Consider the following 23,008-nt stretch of genomic DNA (forward strand, 5'->3'; position numbering starts at 1 on the left):
GTCTTCGGGCCCCAAGCCAACGGTTGGTAACGAAAGTGTACGGTGTATTACCTACTTTACTGGTTTTACTGCTGATAACTAAGGAAGTTGGGGAGCTGGAGACTCCAAGCTGTCTGAGGCAGAGACAGGGACGATCTGGAGACCAAGCCAGGACTAGATCCTCCCAGGCCATACGTGCCTAATTATTGCCTGCACCAGTCAGAGTCTGTCTGAGCTGGAATGGGTCCTAGCAGCCATGCCCAAAATGGGCAGTTCCCTGATTCTTTTTCGTTCAAACGCTCAACAAAGATTATTCCACCACCGACCCCTACTAAGTAAGTAACTATTGTCTACCTACGTATCTACCCGCCCACCTTGTTCCTATCAGACGGCCTCTGTCCGTCCCCTTGGGTATATATATACCTAGTTTAGCGCGACCCACGCACTTGGAACCGCTATAGTCGCATCTTGAGAGGCGGGCTCAAGTACCTCTGGCGGTCCACACACCTGTCTGGGATGCATCACGTTGCCTATACGAATCACACTTATCACCTGCAATAAACCCTCTTCTGCTCTTCTTCTCACATCAACACCCACCTGAATACGATTTGATGCGCAGGATGAGCCCTACTCCAGAACCCCCCACGGCCAAAAAGCGCGAGTCCCGTGCTGGGGCGCGTAAAGTGACGTCGCTCTCTGCCGAACAGCTGGAGAGGAAGCGCGCCAACGATCGGGAAGCCCAAAGAACCATTCGTCAGCGGACCAAGGAGCACATTGAACGGCTGGAGCACCAAGTGGCCGAGCTGAAAGCCAAGGGGGAACAATTTGACGATGTCGTCCGACGGAATGTGGCGTTGGAACATGAGATTCGAGCTTTGAAGCATCAGCTCGCCCTGGCTGGTAGGCAAGGATATCCAGGTATGGGTAGGTGGCCGGTCTCGTTCGTTTGTGTCAGCTACGAAAAGAATTTGAAATGGCTGACAGAGATTCATTACGCATCAACAGAAGGAACTTATAGCAATGCTCCCGGGTCTATGCTCCCGGCCACGCAGTTTGCAGAGCCTCTGGGAATGAATCCAGCTTCTAGGGCCCCCTCGGTCATCTCCACGTCCAGTCGTGTCTCGGTAGGGTCGGAATGGCCACCCTATGGCACAAACCGGTCGCCTTCAACATGCGAATCGAGCGAGGCGAATTATGGAAATCGGGCTGAACCGTACCTGTTCGAAAATCAACTTCAGCCGGCGAGCACAATGTCCGTCGCGCCACCGCAGGTCAGCTACAGCGCGCCTGTCGGTGCTCAGCCAGACCCGACATTTCAATCGTATGCACAGGCATATCACACCGGGAACGCCCCTCGTGGACCGGTAGATGACCTAGCACCCCATCCTCCACAACCAGTTCATTACGTGCCTGGACAGCGGCCGATGTCAGTACCGACAATACCCACAGAAAGACCGGCAGGATATTCTCTCGTGCATGCGCCACAGCCATATCACCAACATACGCTTCCACCTCAGACACGGAATGACTACAGCTATGCCTGGAACCCGCATCAGTCGTGAGACGATGGACAAGCAAGTGGGTCTCTCACGAAAGGAAAGAGATTCTTGCAAGAGGCCAAGGCAATCACAGTTGTTGCTTGGAGGCTCAGCAAGCTATCGGATGATGGTTACGATCAATACTCTCCGACTCAACGCACGGGGAGGGCCTGGTATCTGGGACGCGAAACACTGCTGCGTGCAACTACGCAAAACAACACACACTTTCGGGCTGGTCATATTACACAGGGCTATCACCAAATTATCTGCATGAACTCGTGATGAAAGGTGCTTCATTGGATCCGGAAATTGGCTTGCCTCTCGCCTGGCATCCACCAAAAGAAAAAAATCCCCAGGGGTCCGGTTATCTCGGTGGCATTGGCGGTCACCACACCGTATCGTGGAACAGGGCAGATCTGACCCGTTCAGTCCCAGCTCCAGCTCTCCCGACGACCCGCCCCAGCAGAAACAAATCCGTGATGTTCGGCCCGCGAACACGACGAAATCTGCCGGCGGGAGATGATGGAACGGCAACTCCACGTTTGCCTCATGATTCGCTTGGATAGAGAGGGGGAGGGGGATGCAGAGGAATCAGATTACATGTTTCAATGGTAGACTGATTAGTCAATAGTATCTAGATTGAGAGAGAAAAGAAGAGAAAGAAAGTCGATAACCGAGATGCTACGAATCCACATGGTCGGTTTCAGATTCAACCAGAAAACCACAATATGATCATTTTCATCATCGTAAACATCATCAGAGCCCCAGAGTGACCCAGTGTATACTGGGCCCCCCTTTTTCCTCTTCATTGGAATATATTTTGTAAATTTTTTACTTTTTCCAGAACCATCTGCGTACCACACTTTCCATCCGATTAGCAAATCTTTCCATTCATTAGTATTTTTTTTTTTCCCCAGCCGGCCCGCCCACCGGCTCGTCTACCGGATTTCCTTTCTTTCTACAAGGCCCATCCATACTTTACTCGAAGTAGACAAAAGACATCAACCCCAGCTACTACTATCCACCTCCCTTTCAAAGATGATTCGAGCTCGGCAGAGTAAGCGTTGAATCCGAAACTAGCACAGAAAAAAGAACAACACAGAAGAAGGGGAAAAACAGGATCAAACCGGGGAGATCGGATCCAGAATAACTCCCGAAAACCCTCTCTCTCTCTCTGTATTCTTCTTCTTTCCTTTCCCTTTTCTGTGTAAGCTTCCGATCGGAACCAGCTTTCCATTCTGTCATTCGTCCAGGGCGGGTTCTTGTCCTCTCTCCAACCGAACCTGAACCTCTCCATTTTGGTCGCATGTTCAATTTCTTGGCTCTTGGCCTTGGCTTGTCTTGGCTTAGCTGGGTGGAAAAAAAATATGATATATCAAAAGAAGTTAATGCAGGTATATTTCGGTACAATGCTGCCGTTCAATAATGGTTATAGTATAGTTATTTTCGGTCGGATCGGTCGGATACGTTACTATACTAATCATAGTAATCCTTTAAGTTACGGTAGTAGTAGTAGTAGTAGTTTGATCGTACCTTTGTTAACTTTGGGTCGGATGGAGCCTACTATAACTACTAGATTTCAGCCTGCCTAGGCTGCTGCAGCCCTTAATTTATTTCTATTTATCCATCTGGTCTAAGTATAGTACTAGATGGTTAGTCTATTCTGGGTAGTAGTTGGTTGATTTAGTTCAAATGAATGTCGGGGAAGGGCGCGGGGAATTCGGCGTTTAATCTTAGGGGTTCTGTTTGCACTTCATTCATACTGTAGAAGTATTAGTACTGTACTGTTGAGATGGAATTGTTAATCATAGTATACTGGTTGGATAACAGGGTTTAACTTATTCTCGGCCGGTAGGGAGTACTACTTTACTACTAGTAGTAGACAGTTACTAGTAAGGATGACTACAGTAAGTAGGGTCCCACTAAGACGTTAATCGATGATTCCTACCTAAATAGTAATTATTATAAGCCTGAGGTTTTCTATTCATCTTGTTTTGCCGACGTGGCCAATTATGAACGGAGGGATGTAGTTTCCGGATCATCTTGGTAGTAGCGGTAAGAGGGGGAATGTTAACTTTGGGTACTACGTATGTATGAATGTATGTCAGTATGTAACTATGTTGTATGTAGTGGATCCCCATTTAACATCTGAGATGCATATTCGGATGTCGGATATAAGGATGAGAAATTTTGGAGGATGGATACATGGATGTATGGTAGAGAATGTAATCGGTTCCAGTCCCATGGTTTGGATTTTGAGTTTGTCGGCTAGATCGACACGAGGTTCGTTGATTTTCATACCCTTCTTCGGTTGTGAGGGTGTTGGGTCATAAAGATACATAAAGTGACATAAGAAGAGGATAAATGTAGTATAGTATAGTGTGTCATGTGTATGTATCTAGGATGGATCGGATCTCAATCTATGAAACGGAACCATAAATCGAATGACGGATGATAACATGGAACAAGTGGGGAAAAAAAGAGAAAAAGAGAAAAAAAGGTATCGTTTCACTTAGCGAGTATACTGCTTCTGTAGCAACTTGGCAATCGTCTGCAATTGAATGTTGCTGGTTCCTTCGTAGATGGCGCCGATCTTGCTATCCCTGAACATCTTCTCGGCGATACCTTCACGCACGAAGCCCATGCCTCCCATCCACTCCACTGCGGAGCCAGCCACGCGGCCAGCAACTTGCGAGGCATACAACTTCGCCATTGCGGCATCTTGTACGAAGTCTTGTCCCGCTTCCTTCTTGCGTGCCGCGTTGTAGACCAGCGCACGGGCGGCTGCGATCTCAGTGTACGCTTGTGCCACCTGGTGCTGCATGCCCTGGAACTCACCGATCAGTTGGCCGAATTGGCGTCGATCGTTCCAGATATATCTGCGACACGTGTTAGCAATGGAAACATCGGCCATGTTATGACTGCTTTAGGTCCCCTCGGAGATACGAAAGTCCCGCGGAGATATGGAGAGGTGGTGTTGAGGGATGCTTACTGTGCGGCATTCTCCCAGGCGCCGAGGGCCAACCCGGTCATCTGGGCGGCGATACCAATTCGTCCCTCGTTCAGAATGCTAATGGCGTACTTGTATCCCTGGCCTTCTTCACCAAGCAGGTTGCTCTTGGGGATCAGGACGTCGTCGAAGTTGAGCACGCAGGTGCTGCTGGCCCGGATGCCCAGCTTCTTTTCCTTCTTCGCAATGGAGAATCCCGGGGTATCCTTCTCCACGATGAAGGCAGTGATACCCTTGTAACCCTTGCTGGGGTCAAGGTTGGCAAAGACAAGGAACACGCCGGATTCCATGGCGTTGGTAATCCACATCTTCGATCCGTTGATCTTGTACCCATCGGCCGTCTTCTCAGCCTTGGTCTGCAAGGCAAACGCGTCCGATCCGGAGGCCGGCTCCGACAGACAGAAAGAGCCAACGGTGCCAGTAGCCAGCTTCGGCAGCCATGTGCGTCTTGCCTGCGCGTCACCGTACTTCATGATGGCGGTGTTGACTAGGGTGTTATGAACGTCTACAAGAACACTGACACTAGGATCGACGCGAGCAAGCTCCTCAATCGCCACAATCGCCGCCGTGAAGTTCATCCCCGCACCACCGTATTCCTCCGGAATTTCAATGCCCATCAGTCCTTGTTCGAAGAGTTGCTCGACCACGGCAGGGTCCATGGTCTCCGCTTCATCCATGTCTCTGACTTTGGGAGATATTTGCTCCTGGGCAAACTTATTGACGGATTCGGACATTAAGGACTCTGTTTCGGAAAGGAAGGTGATCGGGGTGGGCGTCAGTCCGGACAGATCGACATCCCGCCGGCGGGAGGTGGTGGAAAACGCATGGGTGCTGCTGGAGGAGGATGTTAGCAATAGGTAACGGCCATCATCGTTGAGTATACTGCTATGGTTCTTGTCCTGTTGAAGGGTGGTGACGGCCAAAACTCACCTCACAGCTAGCCTGGCCGACAACGGCGGTCTTACGATAAGGCGGGCGGAGGTAGCAGTGCGCGACAAAGGCCGCAACGCACGGGTAATAGACGCCATAGCGGGATGGAACCGACTGAATTGACTGGTTATAGTGTGTAACTCGAGGCCACTGCAAGACACGCAAGGGGAAGAGAAAGAGAAGAGGAGGAAAGCAGGTGGTGACGGGGAGAGATCACGAGTGAGGAGCGCAGACGGGCCTCGGTTAAACGCGGCCGAGGGCCGTCGATCAGCCGTCTCCCCGTTACTCCAGCTCCTCCAGGTTCAGCTCCATCTCTCCGCATTTAACCACCTGCTGGAGCATATCTACAAGTCATGTCAAGTAAAAGCCATTTCAAATTAATTAAATATCATTCTATCAGGGTCACTATCAACTTGTTTCTGTCAAAATAGGTTCCAGTGCGCCTATCTATAGCCCGAGACATAAACTCCCAACCCCTCCTTCACATGCCATTCCCGCTCTATCAATTATCAAATGCTTATCACCTTTTCCGGCTCAAACACCTTTGCTTGAGAGAAGTAATAGCCTCGCTGGTTCGCCACAATACGCTTCCCCGTTCGACTGTCTGTAAAGTCACAGTTGTAATGCGTATGGCCAAATCCCCACAGTCGCACCTGGGGTTTCTCCCAGCACGCCTCTCCGGCGAGATCCGTCGCGAACGCCGATGATATAGGACTCTTCGCGTGCGCGGGATCCACCGCCAGAGGTGCAACAGTTGGACTGTGATGAGTAAAAATCACAATCTTATGATGAGGGTTGGATCTTGCGATCTCAGTGACCTGATCATTGAGCCAGGCTCGGTCAGCTTCGTGAGCAGCGCAGTGATCCTCGACCGACCAGTTCTTGATGTAGTAAAAGTCATTCAAGCCGAAGCTAACCCGTTCCTCTTGCATCTCGCTGACCCTGGAGTGAAATGTGCATCCCAGGACCGTAAGATCTGGTGCCAGATCATATCGGGTCTGGTCGAGAAGGACAAACTTCCCTAGTTGGTGAGAGCCAGACTTGGTGTTTCGCATCTGTGCTCCTTTGCGTGTTATATCGTCAGAGAACCGCTTCAACTTCTCCCTCACATCCAACCAACTGGAGTGGAAGGGCTCATGGTTTCCCATCACGAGAAAGACAATCTCAAACTTGCGGAGCTGATCTTCTATGAACAGGAGGAAGCCATCGTCCCTGACATTGCCGATATCTCCCAAGAGCGCTAGATATGGTGCTTTTGGCGCAATCTCAAACAAGTCGTATGCCTTGGGATTTTCTAGATGCAGGTCGGAGACGATCTGGAACCGTGCCATTTTTAGTGAGGGGCTTGACCTCCCTAGTCTATCCCTCGATCCCGATTGTTCAGCACTTTAAGCGCCCTTGGCTCCAACAAGAACCCTGCAGCCAGTGGAAAATTCAGGGAGTGCACTGACTGGCTTGTCAAAGAGGGGAAAGAGAGCCACCTCCACTCAACCAGGGCCTTTCCGGGAAGGGATGGGGTGAATCAAGTTGCCGCCGGCCGCGAAGCTGTTCTATTCTTATGACCAGACGGACCACTCAGGCGCCGCACTGAGTACATGTGGCGGTGCGGTGTGATGTGATGAAATGTGGCGCAGCACTGCCAAGAGCGGACGGGGGAGATTATGTCACTCCCCGCTTGGCCGCCATCCATTCATTCATGCTTGATTTCGACGCTCATCGGCCTGCCCGGGGTTCGGGCAAGTATTTATTGCCTGTCCCCCGGTTCTGCTGTCGCATCTCTTCTCCTTCTTCTCTCCTTTACTTACTTTCATAATTTTCTTGGTTGCTGTGGAGAGTACACCATCTCTCAACTTTCAATCTTCCCCGCCAAGCGGCTGTGCCGTGTTATCATCTCCCCCCCGCAAAGTCCTCTACTTGGTAACCACAGGGTCTTCGGTTTCTGAAACGTGTCTACTGTCTATTTTCATAGCAATCCAGTCATGACTTCTACCGTTCACGATCCAAGGCTTCTCTACAGCATCGGCAACATCCGTGCTTTTCACATTCAGAATGGCGAAGAGACAGAGTTGACCCCGTCTGGGCCTCAGACCCTCTCTCTCCTGATGGTCCCCACCAGAACGTCCTCACCTGGCAATTCCCCCTCAGCGCCTCCCCCCGATGCGTCTGCAGAGGAAGACTTTTACCTTCATCTGCATCTGCCACCGGAACTGGACCTAGCGCTTCCTGCTACCACCCAGATCTTCCACCAGTCTCCAGACAGCTACTTGATCCCTCGCTGGGATGTGGGCCCTGATGATGGCGCATTCATTCGCATCCAGTTTCCGGGTACCGGTTCAGGTCCGGGTAAGGTCACACAGGATGACATCGATACCTTTGAGACTATCCTGGCTCAATGCACGGCATTCCTCGAACGCGCTCCCCCACCGAGCAATCATGCTCCTTATAATCCCGCAACTTACGCGCCAGGCGAAGGATATGTTGCCCCATCAGGATTTGCCCAGGATGATTCCCATGGCCGGATCGTTCTTGTGGATGAGGAAGATGGAAGCGTCGTTGGTGAAATGGAAGGGTATGATGTGGTTGAGAAGCCTGGTGTCAAGCCTGGCTCGAAGAGTACGTCTTCTATCCCTCCTGGCCCATGAATGTGCTAACAGTCTTGACTTGATAGGACCGGTGGAGATTGAACTTCCTACTGAAGCCGAGGGTAACCAAGTCAACGTCAGCAATGTCTCCGAGGAATACCTGCGGATGGCTCGTCATCCGGTTTACAAAGACTCGACGATCGTTCAGACCTCTGCGACTGCCTCTCGCTTGATTGTCACCGGATCTTCCTACCTTGCCAACGCTATCACGAGCGGCGCAGAAGCTTTCACCAAAAAGACCAAGCCCAACCCTAAACCGATGACCTTCTCTGACACCACACATTCTCGGATCCGAAAGGTCGGTACATTCTCGCAGGGTGCTGCCGAACTGTCTTCAAAGACGGTTGGCCAGGTGGGTAAATACGCCCAGAATATCGGCGCCTCCCTGGCCCGCCGCAAGGACAACGGTACACAGAGGGGTGTCAATAGGTCCGGGAGCGACTACAAGCCCGGCATCTTGAACAAGTCGTTGATTGCGTTCTCGACTTTGACGGATGGCATCGAGCAGGGTGCTCGCAACGTATTGATTACCGGCTCCAATGCAGCTAGCACCATGATTGGACATCGCTATGGCGAGCAGGCTGGTTCGGTGGCCTCCGACCTCACTGGAGGAGTCAAGAATGTCGGTCTGGTATATATCGACGCCGCAGGTGTCAGCCGCAAAGCTGTGCTGAAGTCTGTTGCGAGGGGCATGGTCGTCGGCCGTATGCGCAACGGGCAGCAGGTCCTCGTTGGCACGGGCGACGGCGGTGATGTCCCCGCTGGAGTAGCTGGCCCAAGTCAGGCAAATGGCCGTGAGCCGGTTGTAAGACGTCAGTCTCCCAGCTCGACCCCTCCACCCGCATATGGTGCACCAGGCACTACTTCATTGAGCGGGATGTCGATGTCGGGGGGCAAGCGTTGATGCGGATGCTCTCGGTGTGTTCTTTCATTCTGATATGGTTTGCTACCCTCTGTTTAATGTATGATTTTATGACCTTGTGATGTCCTGGGCTGGTGATTTCCCGCGATCGTCTGTTTCTGTACTCTTTCGGATGATTTATGACACGTCCTTGTTCATATGGAGATATGATGCAGCCTGATATACGGTGGCACGTCAATGAGACGGAAACAACGGTGACATTCGTTCTTGTCATATACTACGCTAGATCTAGCACTATCCCTAAGACCAACTCTATCTCCAGACTAGTTGTGAATATTAATTCTCGATACCCATCACTAAGTTTGACCTCATTGTTCACTGCGTAGTATCTGGCACTGTATCCTAATTGCCCAGACCACGTCCAGCCTTTCCAACCATATTGGGCGTGATGGTGCTTGGGATATATCCGAGCCGATATCCCATAAGCTGATATCTACATCTTGCTCCTCGTTCTCGCACCAATACCTGTCACCGGGTCCAGTGATGGCATACATTGGGTCTACATCAATCAGTAGTAGTTGTACTGTTACCTGGTCACCATTCTCATGACTGAATTATCGCACCCTACTACTTACCACCATTATCTACCGCAGTAAATATATATATATTAGTATGTGGATCGCATGGTCATCTCACCAATTCGCCCAGAATTATCACCAGCTATCTTACTACTACTTATAAGGCCCAAGCAAGCTACTAAACGAAACCAAGCCTATATAAAGCATCCCAGCACCTCCCTCACGAATTAACAAAAACCACAACCCACAAAAATACCTCCTCAGCTTAACGTCCCCCTTATATAGTCAAAATCTGACCCCATAAACATCGATAAGACAATATGGCCGAGCGGTCTAAGGCGATAGACTAGAAATCTATTCTCTTCGGAGGCGTCGGTTCAAATCCGACTGTTGTCGATATCTTTTTGTTTTTTTCCTTTTTACTTTCCTTCCCTTTTCTCTACTAAGACTTATTTTTTTGTGGGAACTGTAAGTTCAGTCATTGTGTGATTGTTGTGGGTCGTGGGTGGGGTCTGTTGGCGGATGATATCCGATATCCAGTATATCCATATGAGTCTTTTTTTTTTTTTTTTTTTTTTTTTTTTTTTTTTTTTTTTTGAGGTATATGGGGATCATGGTATAGAGTATTTCCATGGCCTAGATATCCGTGAGTGGTAGGAGGTATGCAATATGTGTTTGCTAGTATGTATGTGTCAATGTAGATTCATTGGGTTTATGCTGGGAAGGATGTAGATACTGATCATATCTAGAGTTTAGGATCTGGGTAGGTAGGAATAACTCTCTGGGTTAGGTGTGTATCTGGTTTTCTATTCGGATAAGAGGGAAGTTTGGGTACGACACGCAGCAGTAGTTTTATAATTTGATTGATTGATTGGAAGTATGTGCGATTTATGTGCAGGGTAATGTTGTACACCCTGTATATGTGTATGTATGTAGCTTAGGGGGAGGGGGGGATAGCAATGCGAACATAATGTGCGAATATTGCATAGGTCCTACTTATGGGTTATGAGCAATCCACAGCTACAGTTCTGCATAGTAATATGTATAAAGGGCATGCTATGGTGCTATGCTGCATGGGATTTATTGGGTAGGACAGCTTTGTTTATCTATCCAGTAGTCGATATGGTCATGTTCGGAAGATGCGCGCGAGTCATTGCTTTCCCCCCCACCCCAAAGATGAATGAGAGGATTTGGTATCCTAGCAAGGCTCCTATAATGCAGGTTGATAACCACATACTAGATGATCACGCGATATGTACATCCCCGAGAAAGACCGCCTCGTTCCCGGGGAGATCAAGCAAAGGAAATTAGTATATCTCAGTCCCTGTCATAGTAGTACCCCATAGCTCGATGCAGAGACAACAAGTAATATACTAGGCATGCAGAACATGTTCCACGCGACTAGCCCAAGATAGGGAAAGATCATAACCGTGGTGTTTATGTGTTCAGTGCGTAATTCAGACATCCATGTACAGATAGTTGCCCATCAGACCCCGATTTGGGAAAGTAAACATGGCGCAAATTGAAATTGATTTCTCAGACAAGCATTGATTATGTTGCAGAAGAAGACATCGATAAGGCTGGTAAATTAGATCTCCCCGACAACCAGCAGCAGCAGCAGACAAACAAGGGGATCGATGAAGGGATGCAATTGAAATTATAATTAGATCGCTTAGTTAGTTAGTTAGCTAGAGTTTACTGTAGTTAGTTGTCACAGGCTCACAGCGCATACGTAATTGGGGGAAATCTCCGAAACTCACTACTATCATCGGCGCGATGCTGGGGTAACGAACTGGTCGTCGGTCGTCATGCGGAGTAGATCCGGTTTACTACTTACATTCGAGGGTTACACTGCAAAGGTTACCCAGGCCGCCGAAAGTAATCAATAAGAGTCTCCTTGATTGAGCATGGGCCTTTTTCTGTTTTGTCTTGGTTTGTTTTGTTGCTTCCCTGGGAACATCCCTGTCCAGAGGTTTCTATTTTAGAGGGATTGGCTTGACGGCCCCCCTCTCTCCCCTCCCTCTCGGGTAAGCCAAGTAGACTAGACTGTCAGCTTTTAGATTAAATAGCTGGATGAGGTGCATCCTAGCTGGCAGGCTAAGGTAGCTAGCTGATCAAGGTCGGTTTCAGGTCGGGAGACGTAGGAGTAAGATACAGCATTAGCATGGGGTGGTTGGTCCAATGGCGTGCAAGCTGGCGCTAGTTAGTCCAATGCTGCACTCATGGGAATATCTACTCCATTCCGGAAGAATCCGGTTAGTGTGGTTGGACATGTCGTATCAGTAGCTATCAAGACTGGAGGGCGGAGTACTGTAAGTAAAGTTGCGGAGGATGGGGTTCAGGAATGGAAGATTTATCGAACATGTAGATGGAAGGGAAAAGGACAGTCGATAAGAAAGATATCAGGAAATATGATGATTCATCATCCAAGGGATAAAAAAGGAATGAGGTATGTTCATAGTGCCCCAGCATTAAATAAGCTCGGCCTTGATGGGCAAATAATTGGAGTACCAATCATCGTAAGAAGGACAACTCCAGGGATGGCGGTTATCCCTACCGTGGATAGGATATCCAAGGGTCATGGATGGGGCAGGACCCGAGGAAGAAGAGGAGCACGTAGATGTATTTAGCGCTGTGGTTGGGGGCCTTTCTGTTCATGGTCAGGGACGGGTATGATCCATTGACGTGTATTGTGATTTAAGTTCGGTTAGTTGAGTTAATTAGACTTGGTAGCGATCGGGAGTTCATGAAGCCAGTCAGTAAGTAATAGTAGATTCTGAGAGGAAATCATAACAACAAGTCGAATAACAATCAAAACAGCAAAACAGCAAAACCGACTACTGTAAGTCCCCTGCTAGGCGGTGGTACCTAAGGCAGGTACCAGTGGGCGGAGTGACCGGCGGTACCTGAGGTGTCCAGGACGGTAATCTTCCGTACAGCCAATCAGCAGTTGGGCGCAGACGATGACTGCCCGGTTAGTCGCCGTAATGACGATCGGCTGCCCCAGCGGCTCCAGTAGCGACTTTTTTCGTGCCGGCTTGAAACAGTGGTTCGATGCCCCTGATGACTTGGCGCCTTCTCATGCTCATTTGGTCTCTGGTCTATCCTCTCTCTGGTCTGTCGGTCTGGCTGTGGTGTGCTGGGAAGCTGGCAGTTGGCAGCTGGCAGCTGGGAAGGAGGTGGTGTCGGCTGATCCTGACCACTGCGCAAGACTCAAATTAAGTATACGAGGGCCGCTTGTATTATTATAGTGGTAGTAATCGACAGACAAGCATGCACAAACCGGCACACCAAGCGAGTACGTAGTAGATATTCGGTTCTAGTGAACACTACTACATAAGGTATACGATCGCCCATCCGGACGAATGACCAGACTCAGAAGGAGAATCCCAACGGCCGGTCGAACCAGGCAAGGGACAACATCCACGTTCAGGCCCTTGTTTTAGTGGTTCTCAACTGGATCGGGCGTCCATTGCGCCCTCCTTCTGCCCCATTTTGCATCCAAGAAGGAAAGCGAAGGAGAAAGGGAACAGGAAGAGGAAGAGGGAAAAAGAAAAACAAAAAAGCATTTCGTCACCACCTCGTGAGGATATTAGGTAGCCAGGGAAGGCGGTCATCCCCACTAACGTTCTAGAGTCAGTCGGGTTTTCCCAATTGAAGCCCACTCCTCCGTCCGTATTCAAGGTTTCCATGGTCCAGTCACATCCCTCGCTCCTCCCAATATTTCCGAGGTCCTAAATGCAGCTGTTCTTGATGTAGTTCTGTATGTAGGTCTCTTATGGAAATGTAGGTTGAGGTTGAGATATGAATTTTTTTGAATTGGATTTGGATTTCCAAGTAAAGATAGGGCTGTATTTGATTTAATTTCATCTGTCAGTCATCTCTTGGTTAATTCCTTTTTCTTCCTACTTCTTCTTTTCTTTTCGCGACTGCCATGTTGCGCTTTAACTTCTGGCAAGTTGCTTATGATTTTAAATTGGGGCGGCGATGATTATTCCTGGCAAAGAGATCCGACCCGTTGACCCGCTTTTTGCTTTCCCCAGCCAGCACAGCAAAGCAACGCAAAGCAAATGCTGGTTGACGGACTGGTTGCCCGTTCCTTCTCGCAACTCGCCTTGAAATTATTTGTCCCTGCTGTTTCTCTGGCTCCCCAATTTAGGTGGGAACCTGATTTCTATACTTGACATTTCTGCTACGTACTTCCCGACACGAGGTAACCAGGTGAATTGGTTCACTAACCAGATATGAAGTAGTAGTTAGCAGGTGGCCCCGTCAGAGTGCTTGGGTGGGTGTTCATCGTTCGCAGGAGGGCAATAATAATACCTGGCTTATTAGCTGTATCTAGTAGTAGTCGACTAACTAACTAGCATTATCAAAATTATTATTTTTATTTTTATTTTTATTATTATTATTATTATTTTTATTCGTATTGCTACGACTTCACACTTACCACCGCCATCTCTTCCTCCCCTTCTCTCTATCCCCTCTTCTCTCTTCTTTCCCATCATCATCTCTTTCCCTCCATCCTCTTCCTCTTCCTCTTCTCTTGTTCCCTTTGTTCTTTTTGTTCTGGTTTCCTTCGATTCTTGTTCTGTTCACTTGTAATTCTGCTTCTTGCCTTCGTTTCGGGATCCTCTTCCTTTTAGACGCCCTCCCCCCCCTGGGTCCTTTGATCCCGCCGGTCTTCCTGCTCCCCTCGCGCCGCGCCCCCCCCTGTCCGCTCCCCGATCCAGAGACGGACGACAACTCCACACCAGGCTTCAAGCAGCAAGCACCCCTCTTGTCGCGACGCTACTGCTACCGCTGCTCAAGCAACTACTGCTGGCTGCTGGCTTGCTGCGTGTTGCTGCATCTTCGCTCTTCCCTCTTCCCTTCCATCACCCTCCCCTCTCCCCAATTTCCCCTTCCCTGTTGATCATGCTATTCAAAGTAGCATACACTCTGCCTTGTCAATTCCCTCGGAAGTGTTGAAATTGGTGCCGTATCTGGGAAAAGGTCCAAAGCGAGCTTTCCCGTCGTCGACTGTCCATCGTGCTAAAGTAAGAAAGTGGCTCGTGGTGGTTAATTTCGCGTCTCTCCCGAGGCTGCTGCTCTCCCCTTCCCGCCCGCGTCGGTCTCGTCCCTCCGATCTCCAATTCCTCAATCTCTCGAGCCGCAGCACTCTCTTCCCCCCCCCCCCCCCCCCTCTCCCCCCCCCCCCCTCCCTCTTCAACCCATTACCCACCTGGGTAGCCATTACTCGTGGGAAGAGGCCAAGGTCCAAGAGTCAATTCTGCAGTGCAGATATTTCCCCCCTTCTTGTTGCGATCCTACAATATTACCAGGGGTTCACAAGAAATCAAAAAAAGAAAAAAAAGAAAGAAAATTCAAAATCCACAACAAGCAGCAGCTTATGCGTTTCTTTGACAAACGCGAGTATTGACTAGCTTCCTCTTCTTTATTTTCGCCGACGTCGCTTTGCACTAATATTCTGCTGCTTCTAATCGACCTGGTGTCCTTTATACCAACATCTTTCTGCTTTTGTCGGTAACCAGTACCCTGTCAGTTGTTTCCCTAAACCATTTATCCCTTATCGGTGGTTCGAATGGGACCCCCGATGACTGAGACTGACTCGAGAGACAACAGCTCAGCTGCCCGACCGGAACCCTTTAGCTCCGGATTGATCGGTCACTGTCTCCCCCCCACAAACAGATAGTAAAAAAGAAAAACAACGACGTCCTCTTTTATCTCCCTCTGGAGGGCTTGGACGTGTCGGAATTCAGCTCGCCGATCGCAATTGCTCCATCAGAGCGAACCGAGGTGATCGCTCATCTGCCGTCTCGCGTCTGCCTGAAGAGGCTGTCCCCGGACCGTAAACGCAGCAGTCCTCATCTCAAAGGCTCTGCTGCGTCTTCAATAAACGAAGGTATGTGACGTGCTGCCCTACACTGTTGGCCGAGAATCCACATTGGTCTGCCCCTCCCCCGTGGCTGCTCCTGTCCACATTCCTCCCCGTCCAGCTCCGTCATTCCGAATTATGCGCCGCAACTCCGCTGTCAGCGTCGGCGCGACAGTCGCCGCGATGGAGCGTCACACAGCGCATTCCGTGTAGTGCTAACGGCTCAGCAGCTAGCCTCCTCTTCGGTCCTGACAGCTTCTTTCGGCTATGAACGACTCCCAATCGCAGTCTTTGCCGCTCACCACCCATGCATCCCCAGCCTTGACACCCGCAGCGCCGTCCGAGCAGGACAACAACCGCTCTCCCGTTTACCCCGACCTACTGGGTGCTCCGCCCGTCCCGCCGCCGAGGACGTCGTCAACCCACCGCGGTCACCATGGTTCGAGTGCAAAACCCTCCTCGGCCTCCGCCGAAAAGTCCTCGAGTTCTCGTCACGGAAAGAACAAAGCCGATGACCGGAGTGCAAGCCATCGTGAGAGGAAGGGGGAGGACAGCCAATTTCGCCCGGTGAACATGCCCGAGGAATACCCGCAGGGTACGAGCGCCCACGCGCCGGGGGCACCGTCTTCGGAGGATAATATGGAAGGTTATGCAGGCCAGGGCGAGCTACAGAAGGAGTCCAGCGCGGTACTCAATCAGGTCCTAGTGAGTGATCCGTCTGTGGACATTGAACGGGAGCAGGTCCGGCAGGCCGGCTCGTCGGTGTCCCCATCGACGGAGAGCGCTCCAGCATCCGGGTTGGGCTTGGTGGGAAGCGATGGTGTGGATGATGGAGGTCGAGGTGGACTACGAAGCCGGCACGACTACTCGGATCATGCTGTCAAGCGCAAGGAGACGACGTTTGGCCAGTACATACTTGGGCAGACGCTGGGTGAGGGCGAGTTTGGCAAGGTGAAATTGGGGTGGAAGAGAGACGGCACCATACAGGTAGCCATCAAGCTCATCCGCAGGGAGTCTCTTGGGTCGAATCCTAGCCGGTTACCCAAGATCTACCGCGAAATCTCAATTTTGCGTGACCTCGCTCACCCGAACATCGTTCGGCTCCACGAGATGGTCGAGACGGACCGTCACATCGGTATCATCATGGAGTACGCCTCTGGGGGTGAGCTCTTCGACCATATTTTGAACAATCGGTACCTCAAGGACAATGCCGCTCGACGCCTGTTTGCGCAACTCGTTTCGGGTGTGGGGTATCTTCACAAGAAGGGTATTGTCCATCGTGACTTGAAATTGGAGAACCTGTTGCTGGACCGGAATCGCAACATTATAATCACCGATTTTGGCTTCGCGAATACGTTCGACCCCATGGACGAATTGGGTGATGAGATCGAATATAACCTGACAAACAAGGAGTTTGTTAAGCGGATGCGCTTGGACAGGCCCAACGCCAAGGGTTTGAGGCGAGGTGATTTGATGCAGACCAGTTGTGGAAGTCCTTGTTATGCCGCACCGGAGCTCGTGGTCAGCGACTCGCTCTACACTGGGCGCAAGGTCGACGTGTGGAGCTGTGGTGTGATTTTGGTGAGTGACCGTTTCGTATCATAGTCATTGCAACGCGCTAATTGGTTCATAGTATGCTATGCTCGCGGGATATTTGCCCTTCGATGATGATCCGGCTAATCCGGACGGTGATAATATCAACTTGTTGTACAAGTACATTGTCACTACCCCTCTCACATTCCCGGAATACGTGACCCCCCACGCTCGCGATCTTCTGAGGCGGATCTTGGTGCCTGATCCTCGGAAGCGCGCAGACCTGTTTGAGGTGGCCCGGCACAGCTGGCTCAGCGAGTACTCGCATATTGTTTCCCACATCACGAGCAGCACGACCAAGGTTGCGGACATTGCCACAACCACCGTCACTCAGGGTATGGATCTCGCCAGGAATCCTGCAGGCTCTGCCACTAACCCGGTGTCTCGGGCAGAACCGCACAAGGAAGTGCCGTCGCTGGCACGCAGCGCATCCGTTCGGGAGCCTCCGAAGACATACAACAATAGCCCTGTTCCCTCGGTGGGAGGACTGATCCACCATGCAGGAGATATTTCCCAAGAGCAGGCGGCCGAACGGTCCAAGACTCCTCGAGACACAAAACGACGAACCGTGCAGGTCGAATATGTTGCACCTCAGTCTCAAACTGCGCGGGGCGAGGTCCCTACCGGAGTAGATGCAGGTATCGCGGAGCCAGCTGGGCCGTCGGAGCCTCGACCAACGAGAGCCAGGTCGAATAGTCGACCCATCGTGCCTAATATGCCGTCGGGCACCCTGGCCCGTGATATGTCTGGCGCGTCCAACGTGCGGACTGGAGAGCCAAAGGCAGCCGCTGGCCCGGCGCCGGCACCTGCTCCTGGGCACTTGCCTCGCTCAACGTCCGATACTTCTGCACTCACTGGGACGGCACCAACATCTGCGACCCATGCCACCCGCCCCACTACCGGTGGCTCCATGGCCTCGTTCAACGCCGGTCGTTTGCCATCACGAGGCTCTTATGGACAGCCGGTTGCGCCAACTGTGGCCGCTACGAACGCCCAGGGTCGGCTCGCACAACCCAAAAGCAAGCAATACGTTATCTCCGCCCCTCTCCAGCAAGATTCGTCGTCCCAACAGTCCATTGGTCAACCAAGTACACAGCAACTGCCGGCCAAGTTCAACACGACACCCCGACAAGAGCCCCCGAAGGGCCACAAGCGATCCAACACGGTATCAAGCATTGGCGAGAAGCTGTTTGGCCGCTCTGGTTCCATTTTTGGTGGCCGGGGAGGGCAGGGTAGCGGTCCTCGACAGAAGAATGGCAAGCGTTATCCGCCTACGAGTATGAAGGAACCATACGGTGGGGATGACACCCGGATGTCGATGGATTCGCGACGCTCCATGCAATATGGATATAACCGCAAGACTAGTGAATCTGGCGCGGAAGGCCGGCCCCGAAGGTTCTCATTCCTACCGCCATCATTCTCCCTAAAGGGATTCTCTTCCAGCAGATCGCAAACCCCTGATGAAGAGTCGCAAACAGACCGTTCGACGGAAAACCGGGTCGAACCACGTCCGTCGACCAGCGCAATGCAGGCGCGCTCGCGCGCAGCCAGCTATGGGACACAGGATGCCATCGGAGCGGCGCCTGAGGGTGCTCCGGGAGACGAAATCCTGACCCAGGACGAACCCATCAACTACCAGGCCCGGATTGACCAACAGTTTGCCGTACTACACTCGAACCAATCTGGAATATACCAGCCGACCTCTTACAGCGCGACCTCGGCCGAGCAAGTGTACCAGAATGAGAATGATCATTATTATCGCAACCAGTACGCCAACCACTCGGCACCCAACCACTACGAGGAATACTCCGCCCCGTATGATAAGACGCCACGGCCGTCAATGCAGGCTGGTCGACCTGGACGAGGGACTGGCGTCTTACCCAAGAACCACCGGAAGTTCGCAGACGCCTACGAGTACGAACGCGACTTGGCGCACCGGCCTGGCAGCTCTGGCGCCGCCAGAAAAGTAATGGATTTCTTCCGTCGGCGAGCCAAGTCGAGAGCCGGCGATGACCGATAGGCTGGCATTCTTGGTTTTGGAGCTCATCTACTAATATCTTGTCACACTACAACACACTGAACGCGACATAGCCGGTCAGTGTAGAATTGGTTACCGCGGTCGAACAATGACGAATGACAAGCAGTCCCCGTCTCATTACCTGCTTGCGACTCGGGAATTGAACGTATGGCAATGCCCAGGAAGGCGACGCAGGTGCTCTGGCATTCGCCGCAGACCCAGGATCCTCTCGAAGTGAGGACGGGTTCGCCGGAATGACGGGTCTCGATTGGAGCCTCTTAGTTTGGAGGCGGCATTTGAGGCGACCAGCTCTTGGAAATCGGCATTGAAGAGCAGAATGGTTAATTGGATACCCCCGTGATACCCACGCAAAATTCGTCCCTTCTGTTGCTTGCAGCTATCGAATTGTCCTCGCATTGTACCAGCAACCGTTTGTTCCCGCATACATATCCCTATCTCGCATTCGAATTTCCCCTGTTTCCCATAAAGCCTTATTTCCTTTGTTCAAATTCTTGTTTCCTTTCCCTGTCACTATAGTACTGATTGTAAATTGATTTTTTTCTGACTCCCCCATTGATTATTGCGCTTTTTTTCTCCACTTTACTTCTTCTCGGACGTGGTGTCCTTGGTGCTACGGCTATTTACATTCCTATTGATCAGGATTATTTTGTGGTTAATTTAATACGTTTCTTGTGATCACACAACACGGCCTCTGTCGATTTTGATGTGGTACTTGTTTTGAACCGGTGGTGAGGATGACTTGGTTGGAGCATTACCAGTGCATTGAGCGCATGTCGATTACCCTAGCATCTATTTCCATAACTTCATGCCCTTGGGGGCCACAATTCATAGTACAGTGTGTGATCCACAACCCTTGATTGATAGTAGTTGGGGCTTTGCAGAATCCCTGTCTAGCGTGAGCGGATACCCCATCTATTTGCCCGCATCTATTGATAGTAGCGTAGCTGCAGCCAACTTCGCCCATCAAAGAAGTAAAAAGAAAGAACTGGAGTCGTGGCTTAGACTTATCCTTGTCTTGTCCTCTACCCCTCTTTTCATCCCCACTATCTATCTCAACATCTACAGATGACATTCTCAGCTGAGGCTGTACCTGAAACTAACTAACGAGATCCCAGCGATAGCGATGATCATGCAGCCACTGTTAAGTCATCTGCCGTCTCTGCACCAACTATATCTGAAACAACCGCTGTGCTTACTTACTTACTTCCTTCCTTCCTTCTGTTGCGGCATTTATGGATCTACTAGTCTAGTCTACTTGCTTCATACCCTGGCTGGCTGTTGGGTCATTGACATTGGCACATGAGCGAAACAATTATGTACGCTGCAGTAGATCAGATTTTAGGGCATATGGATAGTTGATAGAGGAGATTCATTATAGATTTGGACCCCAATGTGGTTGTGTTTCGTTGGGATGGATCGATGCATGGTGTATGTAGTGTGGTGGTGTGGATAGTGATGAGGGTGTGTATGTGATGTATGTCAGTCAGCCTTGCCAGTAACTAACTAATTAACTGGCCCCCACGGCAGTTATGTATCTACTTAGTTACTAATTGCTCACAAGACACATTACTATCCCAGGTGTTAGACTAGACCGATGTATGATAATGATACTGATAATGGGTGTGACCTGGATTAACACAGCGAGATAAGCAACTATAACCATAACCATGCATCTATCTACTGAACGCCATAAGCAAGAGTTCAGAAAAAAAAAAAAAAAAAAAAGAATAGAATCAAATGATATTTCCAATTGACATGGACAGAATACACACTCAGTAGTGGGCAAAATGTTCAAAAACAAAACGATATGACAAGAGTGGGATTCGAACCCACGCCATCTTACGATGATCAGGAAGCTTGAATGAAGCTGGGGTATTAAGGTGGACCTTAACCTGACGCCTTGGACCAACTCGGCCATCTTGCCTTGAGATGATATTTCAGTGCGGATTTATGCTATATGAGTCTAAACATGGCAAGGTGTATACAGTCAGGTCTACGTAGGTGGTGTGGTTTGGTTTGGTGGTGGGTTGGTGGTGGGAAGAATTGACGGTATTGTAAATATGTTAGGGTAAGTAGCTTAGGACTACTTAGTTACTACTACATTACTTATGGGGGAGGAGTTTCGTTGATTAATTTGGTAGTGGTAAATAGTACTAGGATACATGATTCAGATCGAGGTGGGAATCTCATAATGCCTAGTAGAGATTTATATCAAGAGCACAGTATAGAGGTCATTGTCAACATACTAACTGATCGAAGATGCAGAACTATCTTTAAATATCATCCGATAATATTACTAAAACCCACAGAAGCGAGTGGCTTCGCTCATTGTCCCCGATATGCTCTATAATCTTCTTGTGGTGGTCAGTGTGGCGGCTACAGCGTGCCGGATCGCTTCATTCCAGGTATGGCTGGCCAGGCATGAAACGAGAGGGAAGAAGAGAAATAAAGTCGGATTTCGATGAGGGTACTTGGTAAACCAGTAGGAAACAGACGGATAAAGAGGTTGAGGCCATGTGCCGTGTAGTAAGGTTACTACTAAGCTTCTTAATAAGGTACCTTCATCCTTATCGCCGCCTTCATTTGTGGAGTAATAGCGTCGTCTGTGGGTGCTGTCGTTACATTCCAGGGTTGTGTTTTGACACTAAATGCCGTTCATTCAATGCCTATAATGACTTCGGTGTCCAGTGTGTATTCTTTCATCAGTCGTCAAGAATCGCAGGTGTCCGATGAGTATTGATTAAACCCGCTATATTTTTGTTCCAAGCAGCCCAGCCCATACTTTGACAATCTCGCCTTAGTCTTACGCAATATGGTTTTGTGTATGCCACATCAAAGGGTCCTTGGTTTTATTCTATTCGGCATGTATTTCGGCCGCGGCCCATAATCATTATTGCAATGCTGTCCGCATGTGCGTTCCTTTTGTAGTCTTGGTGCAGCCAACCACAGTCGGCCATCGCTGCCTGCCTGCGTGCTTCAAAAGCGCAGCCATAGCACATTGCTTCGAAAGATTTAGCATGCTCGAGGCTGCTATTCGCATGGGTCCAAAGTATATCTATACCCCTGGTCCTTTTCTCTGAGTCCCAAAGAATAATTATTTGTGCCACGTGAGGAAGTTCTTCACCTTCTGCTGGGAGACATGTATTTCGAGATGTTACATGCAAGTTTTGCAGCCACAAACGGCAGTCGGCCAATGCTGCTGTTGTGTGCTCCTCAAAAGCCCGGTAATAACTCGAAGTTGGCCAAAAAGATCTTTTCTGTTATCCATTCCTGCGCTACTGCCCGTGGTTAGGGTCTGGCCATATCATGACGGGAAAATATCAAGCATCATGTAAATCAGCCCGTCGGCCGACACCTGGAGATATGGGCTCCTAGAGAAGGGTCGATTTGATAGCTTGGCCCATACGTTCTGCTGTTGTGAAACCGACTATATGACGGAGAATCACGCTTTTCAATCATTATGGTATTTCTTTCAGCTTTGTTGATAGTATCGCGGGCCGGATATTATATAGACTGTACCGACGCAGCGATAGCCTTGTTTGCAGCATAACAGCTAGAACATTCGCCTATCCAGTTTCGATGCCTTATTGGCAAAGGCATACGTGGAGAAATAAGATAAGCGGCATAACGCCCTTTCCTAGTGCTAGAGCAAACATCAGCATATGCACTCTTAACGGGCCGTCTCACCAGCTCCAAGCAGGAAGATTACAAACTTTTCTTGATGGCTAAAACGCCTATCCCTTCGTTGTCTTGGTTTGAAGTGTCTCTTCTGGACATGCGAATACTCTAAATATGTATTCGACCCATTTTAGGTTGGATCAAGATAGTACCAATTACTTCTGGCATTCGCTGGTGGGAGTAACACCATAGTAAAGCAAATGCAGTAGCTCAATACTATGAGCAATGTATTGTATATGGTATAGCCATATATCATATTAGGAAGAGATGCTAGTCATTCGT

The 23,008-nt window shown here is 50.0% G+C and overlaps 7 protein-coding genes and 2 non-coding genes across 9 annotated transcripts; 6 read left to right on the forward strand and 3 right to left on the reverse strand.

The window, feature by feature from the left end:
* Positions 1–599: 599 nt before the first annotated feature.
* On the forward strand, positions 600–1,541 carry BO88DRAFT_339698 (uncharacterized protein; the record flags this gene model as incomplete). The annotated part of the gene is made up of 2 exons (XM_025703040.1): positions 600–903; positions 985–1,541. 2 exons carry the CDS (start codon positions 600–602, stop codon positions 1,539–1,541), a joined length of 861 nt encoding a protein of 286 aa, XP_025563483.1.
* Positions 1,542–2,350: 809 nt separating this feature from the next.
* On the reverse strand, positions 2,351–2,912 carry BO88DRAFT_38918 (uncharacterized protein). The gene has a single exon (XM_025704903.1). It carries the CDS (start codon positions 2,812–2,814, stop codon positions 2,476–2,478), a length of 339 nt encoding a protein of 112 aa, XP_025563484.1. The 5' UTR covers positions 2,815–2,912; the 3' UTR covers positions 2,351–2,475.
* Positions 2,913–4,029: 1,117 nt separating this feature from the next.
* On the reverse strand, positions 4,030–6,788 carry BO88DRAFT_425362 (acyl-CoA dehydrogenase mitochondrial precursor; the record flags this gene model as incomplete). Its single annotated transcript, XM_025708823.1, has 4 exons — positions 4,030–4,396; positions 4,510–5,361; positions 5,458–5,571; positions 5,998–6,788. The coding sequence occupies 4 exons, from the start codon at positions 6,786–6,788 to the stop codon at positions 4,030–4,032; spliced, it is 2,124 nt and encodes a 707-aa protein (XP_025563485.1).
* Positions 6,789–7,167: 379 nt separating this feature from the next.
* On the forward strand, positions 7,168–9,278 carry BO88DRAFT_404709 (senescence-associated domain-containing protein). Its single transcript, XM_025706692.1, has 2 exons — positions 7,168–8,070; positions 8,126–9,278. The coding sequence occupies exons 1-2, from the start codon at positions 7,437–7,439 to the stop codon at positions 9,001–9,003; spliced, it is 1,512 nt and encodes a 503-aa protein (XP_025563486.1). The 5' UTR covers positions 7,168–7,436; the 3' UTR covers positions 9,004–9,278.
* Positions 9,279–9,853: 575 nt separating this feature from the next.
* On the forward strand, positions 9,854–9,935 carry BO88DRAFT_t138. Its single transcript has one exon. It is a non-coding gene; the product is annotated as a tRNA-Ser (tRNA).
* Positions 9,936–12,336: 2,401 nt separating this feature from the next.
* BO88DRAFT_39378 (uncharacterized protein) lies at positions 12,337–12,891 on the forward strand. The gene has a single exon (XM_025705118.1). It carries the CDS (start codon positions 12,503–12,505, stop codon positions 12,788–12,790), a length of 288 nt encoding a protein of 95 aa, XP_025563487.1. The 5' UTR covers positions 12,337–12,502; the 3' UTR covers positions 12,791–12,891.
* A 2,793-nt stretch (positions 12,892–15,684) lies between these two features.
* BO88DRAFT_453436 (putative serine/threonine protein kinase (Kin4)) lies at positions 15,685–19,030 on the forward strand (the record flags this gene model as incomplete). The annotated part of the gene is made up of 2 exons (XM_025710745.1): positions 15,685–16,998; positions 17,051–19,030. 2 exons carry the CDS (start codon positions 15,685–15,687, stop codon positions 19,028–19,030), a joined length of 3,294 nt encoding a protein of 1,097 aa, XP_025563488.1.
* Positions 19,031–20,137: 1,107 nt separating this feature from the next.
* On the forward strand, positions 20,138–20,490 carry BO88DRAFT_39416 (uncharacterized protein). The gene has a single exon (XM_025705142.1). The coding sequence runs from the start codon at positions 20,172–20,174 to the stop codon at positions 20,349–20,351; it is 180 nt and encodes a 59-aa protein (XP_025563489.1). The 5' UTR covers positions 20,138–20,171; the 3' UTR covers positions 20,352–20,490.
* A 366-nt stretch (positions 20,491–20,856) lies between these two features.
* Positions 20,857–20,972, reverse strand: BO88DRAFT_t141. The gene has a single exon. It is a non-coding gene; the product is annotated as a tRNA-Leu (tRNA).
* Between the last annotated feature and the right edge of the window lie 2,036 nt (positions 20,973–23,008).

The sequence above is a fragment of the Aspergillus vadensis genome, assembly GCF_003184925.1.
Source record: "Aspergillus vadensis CBS 113365 unplaced genomic scaffold BO88scaffold_10, whole genome shotgun sequence".
NCBI lineage: Eukaryota > Fungi > Ascomycota > Eurotiomycetes > Eurotiales > Aspergillaceae > Aspergillus > Aspergillus vadensis.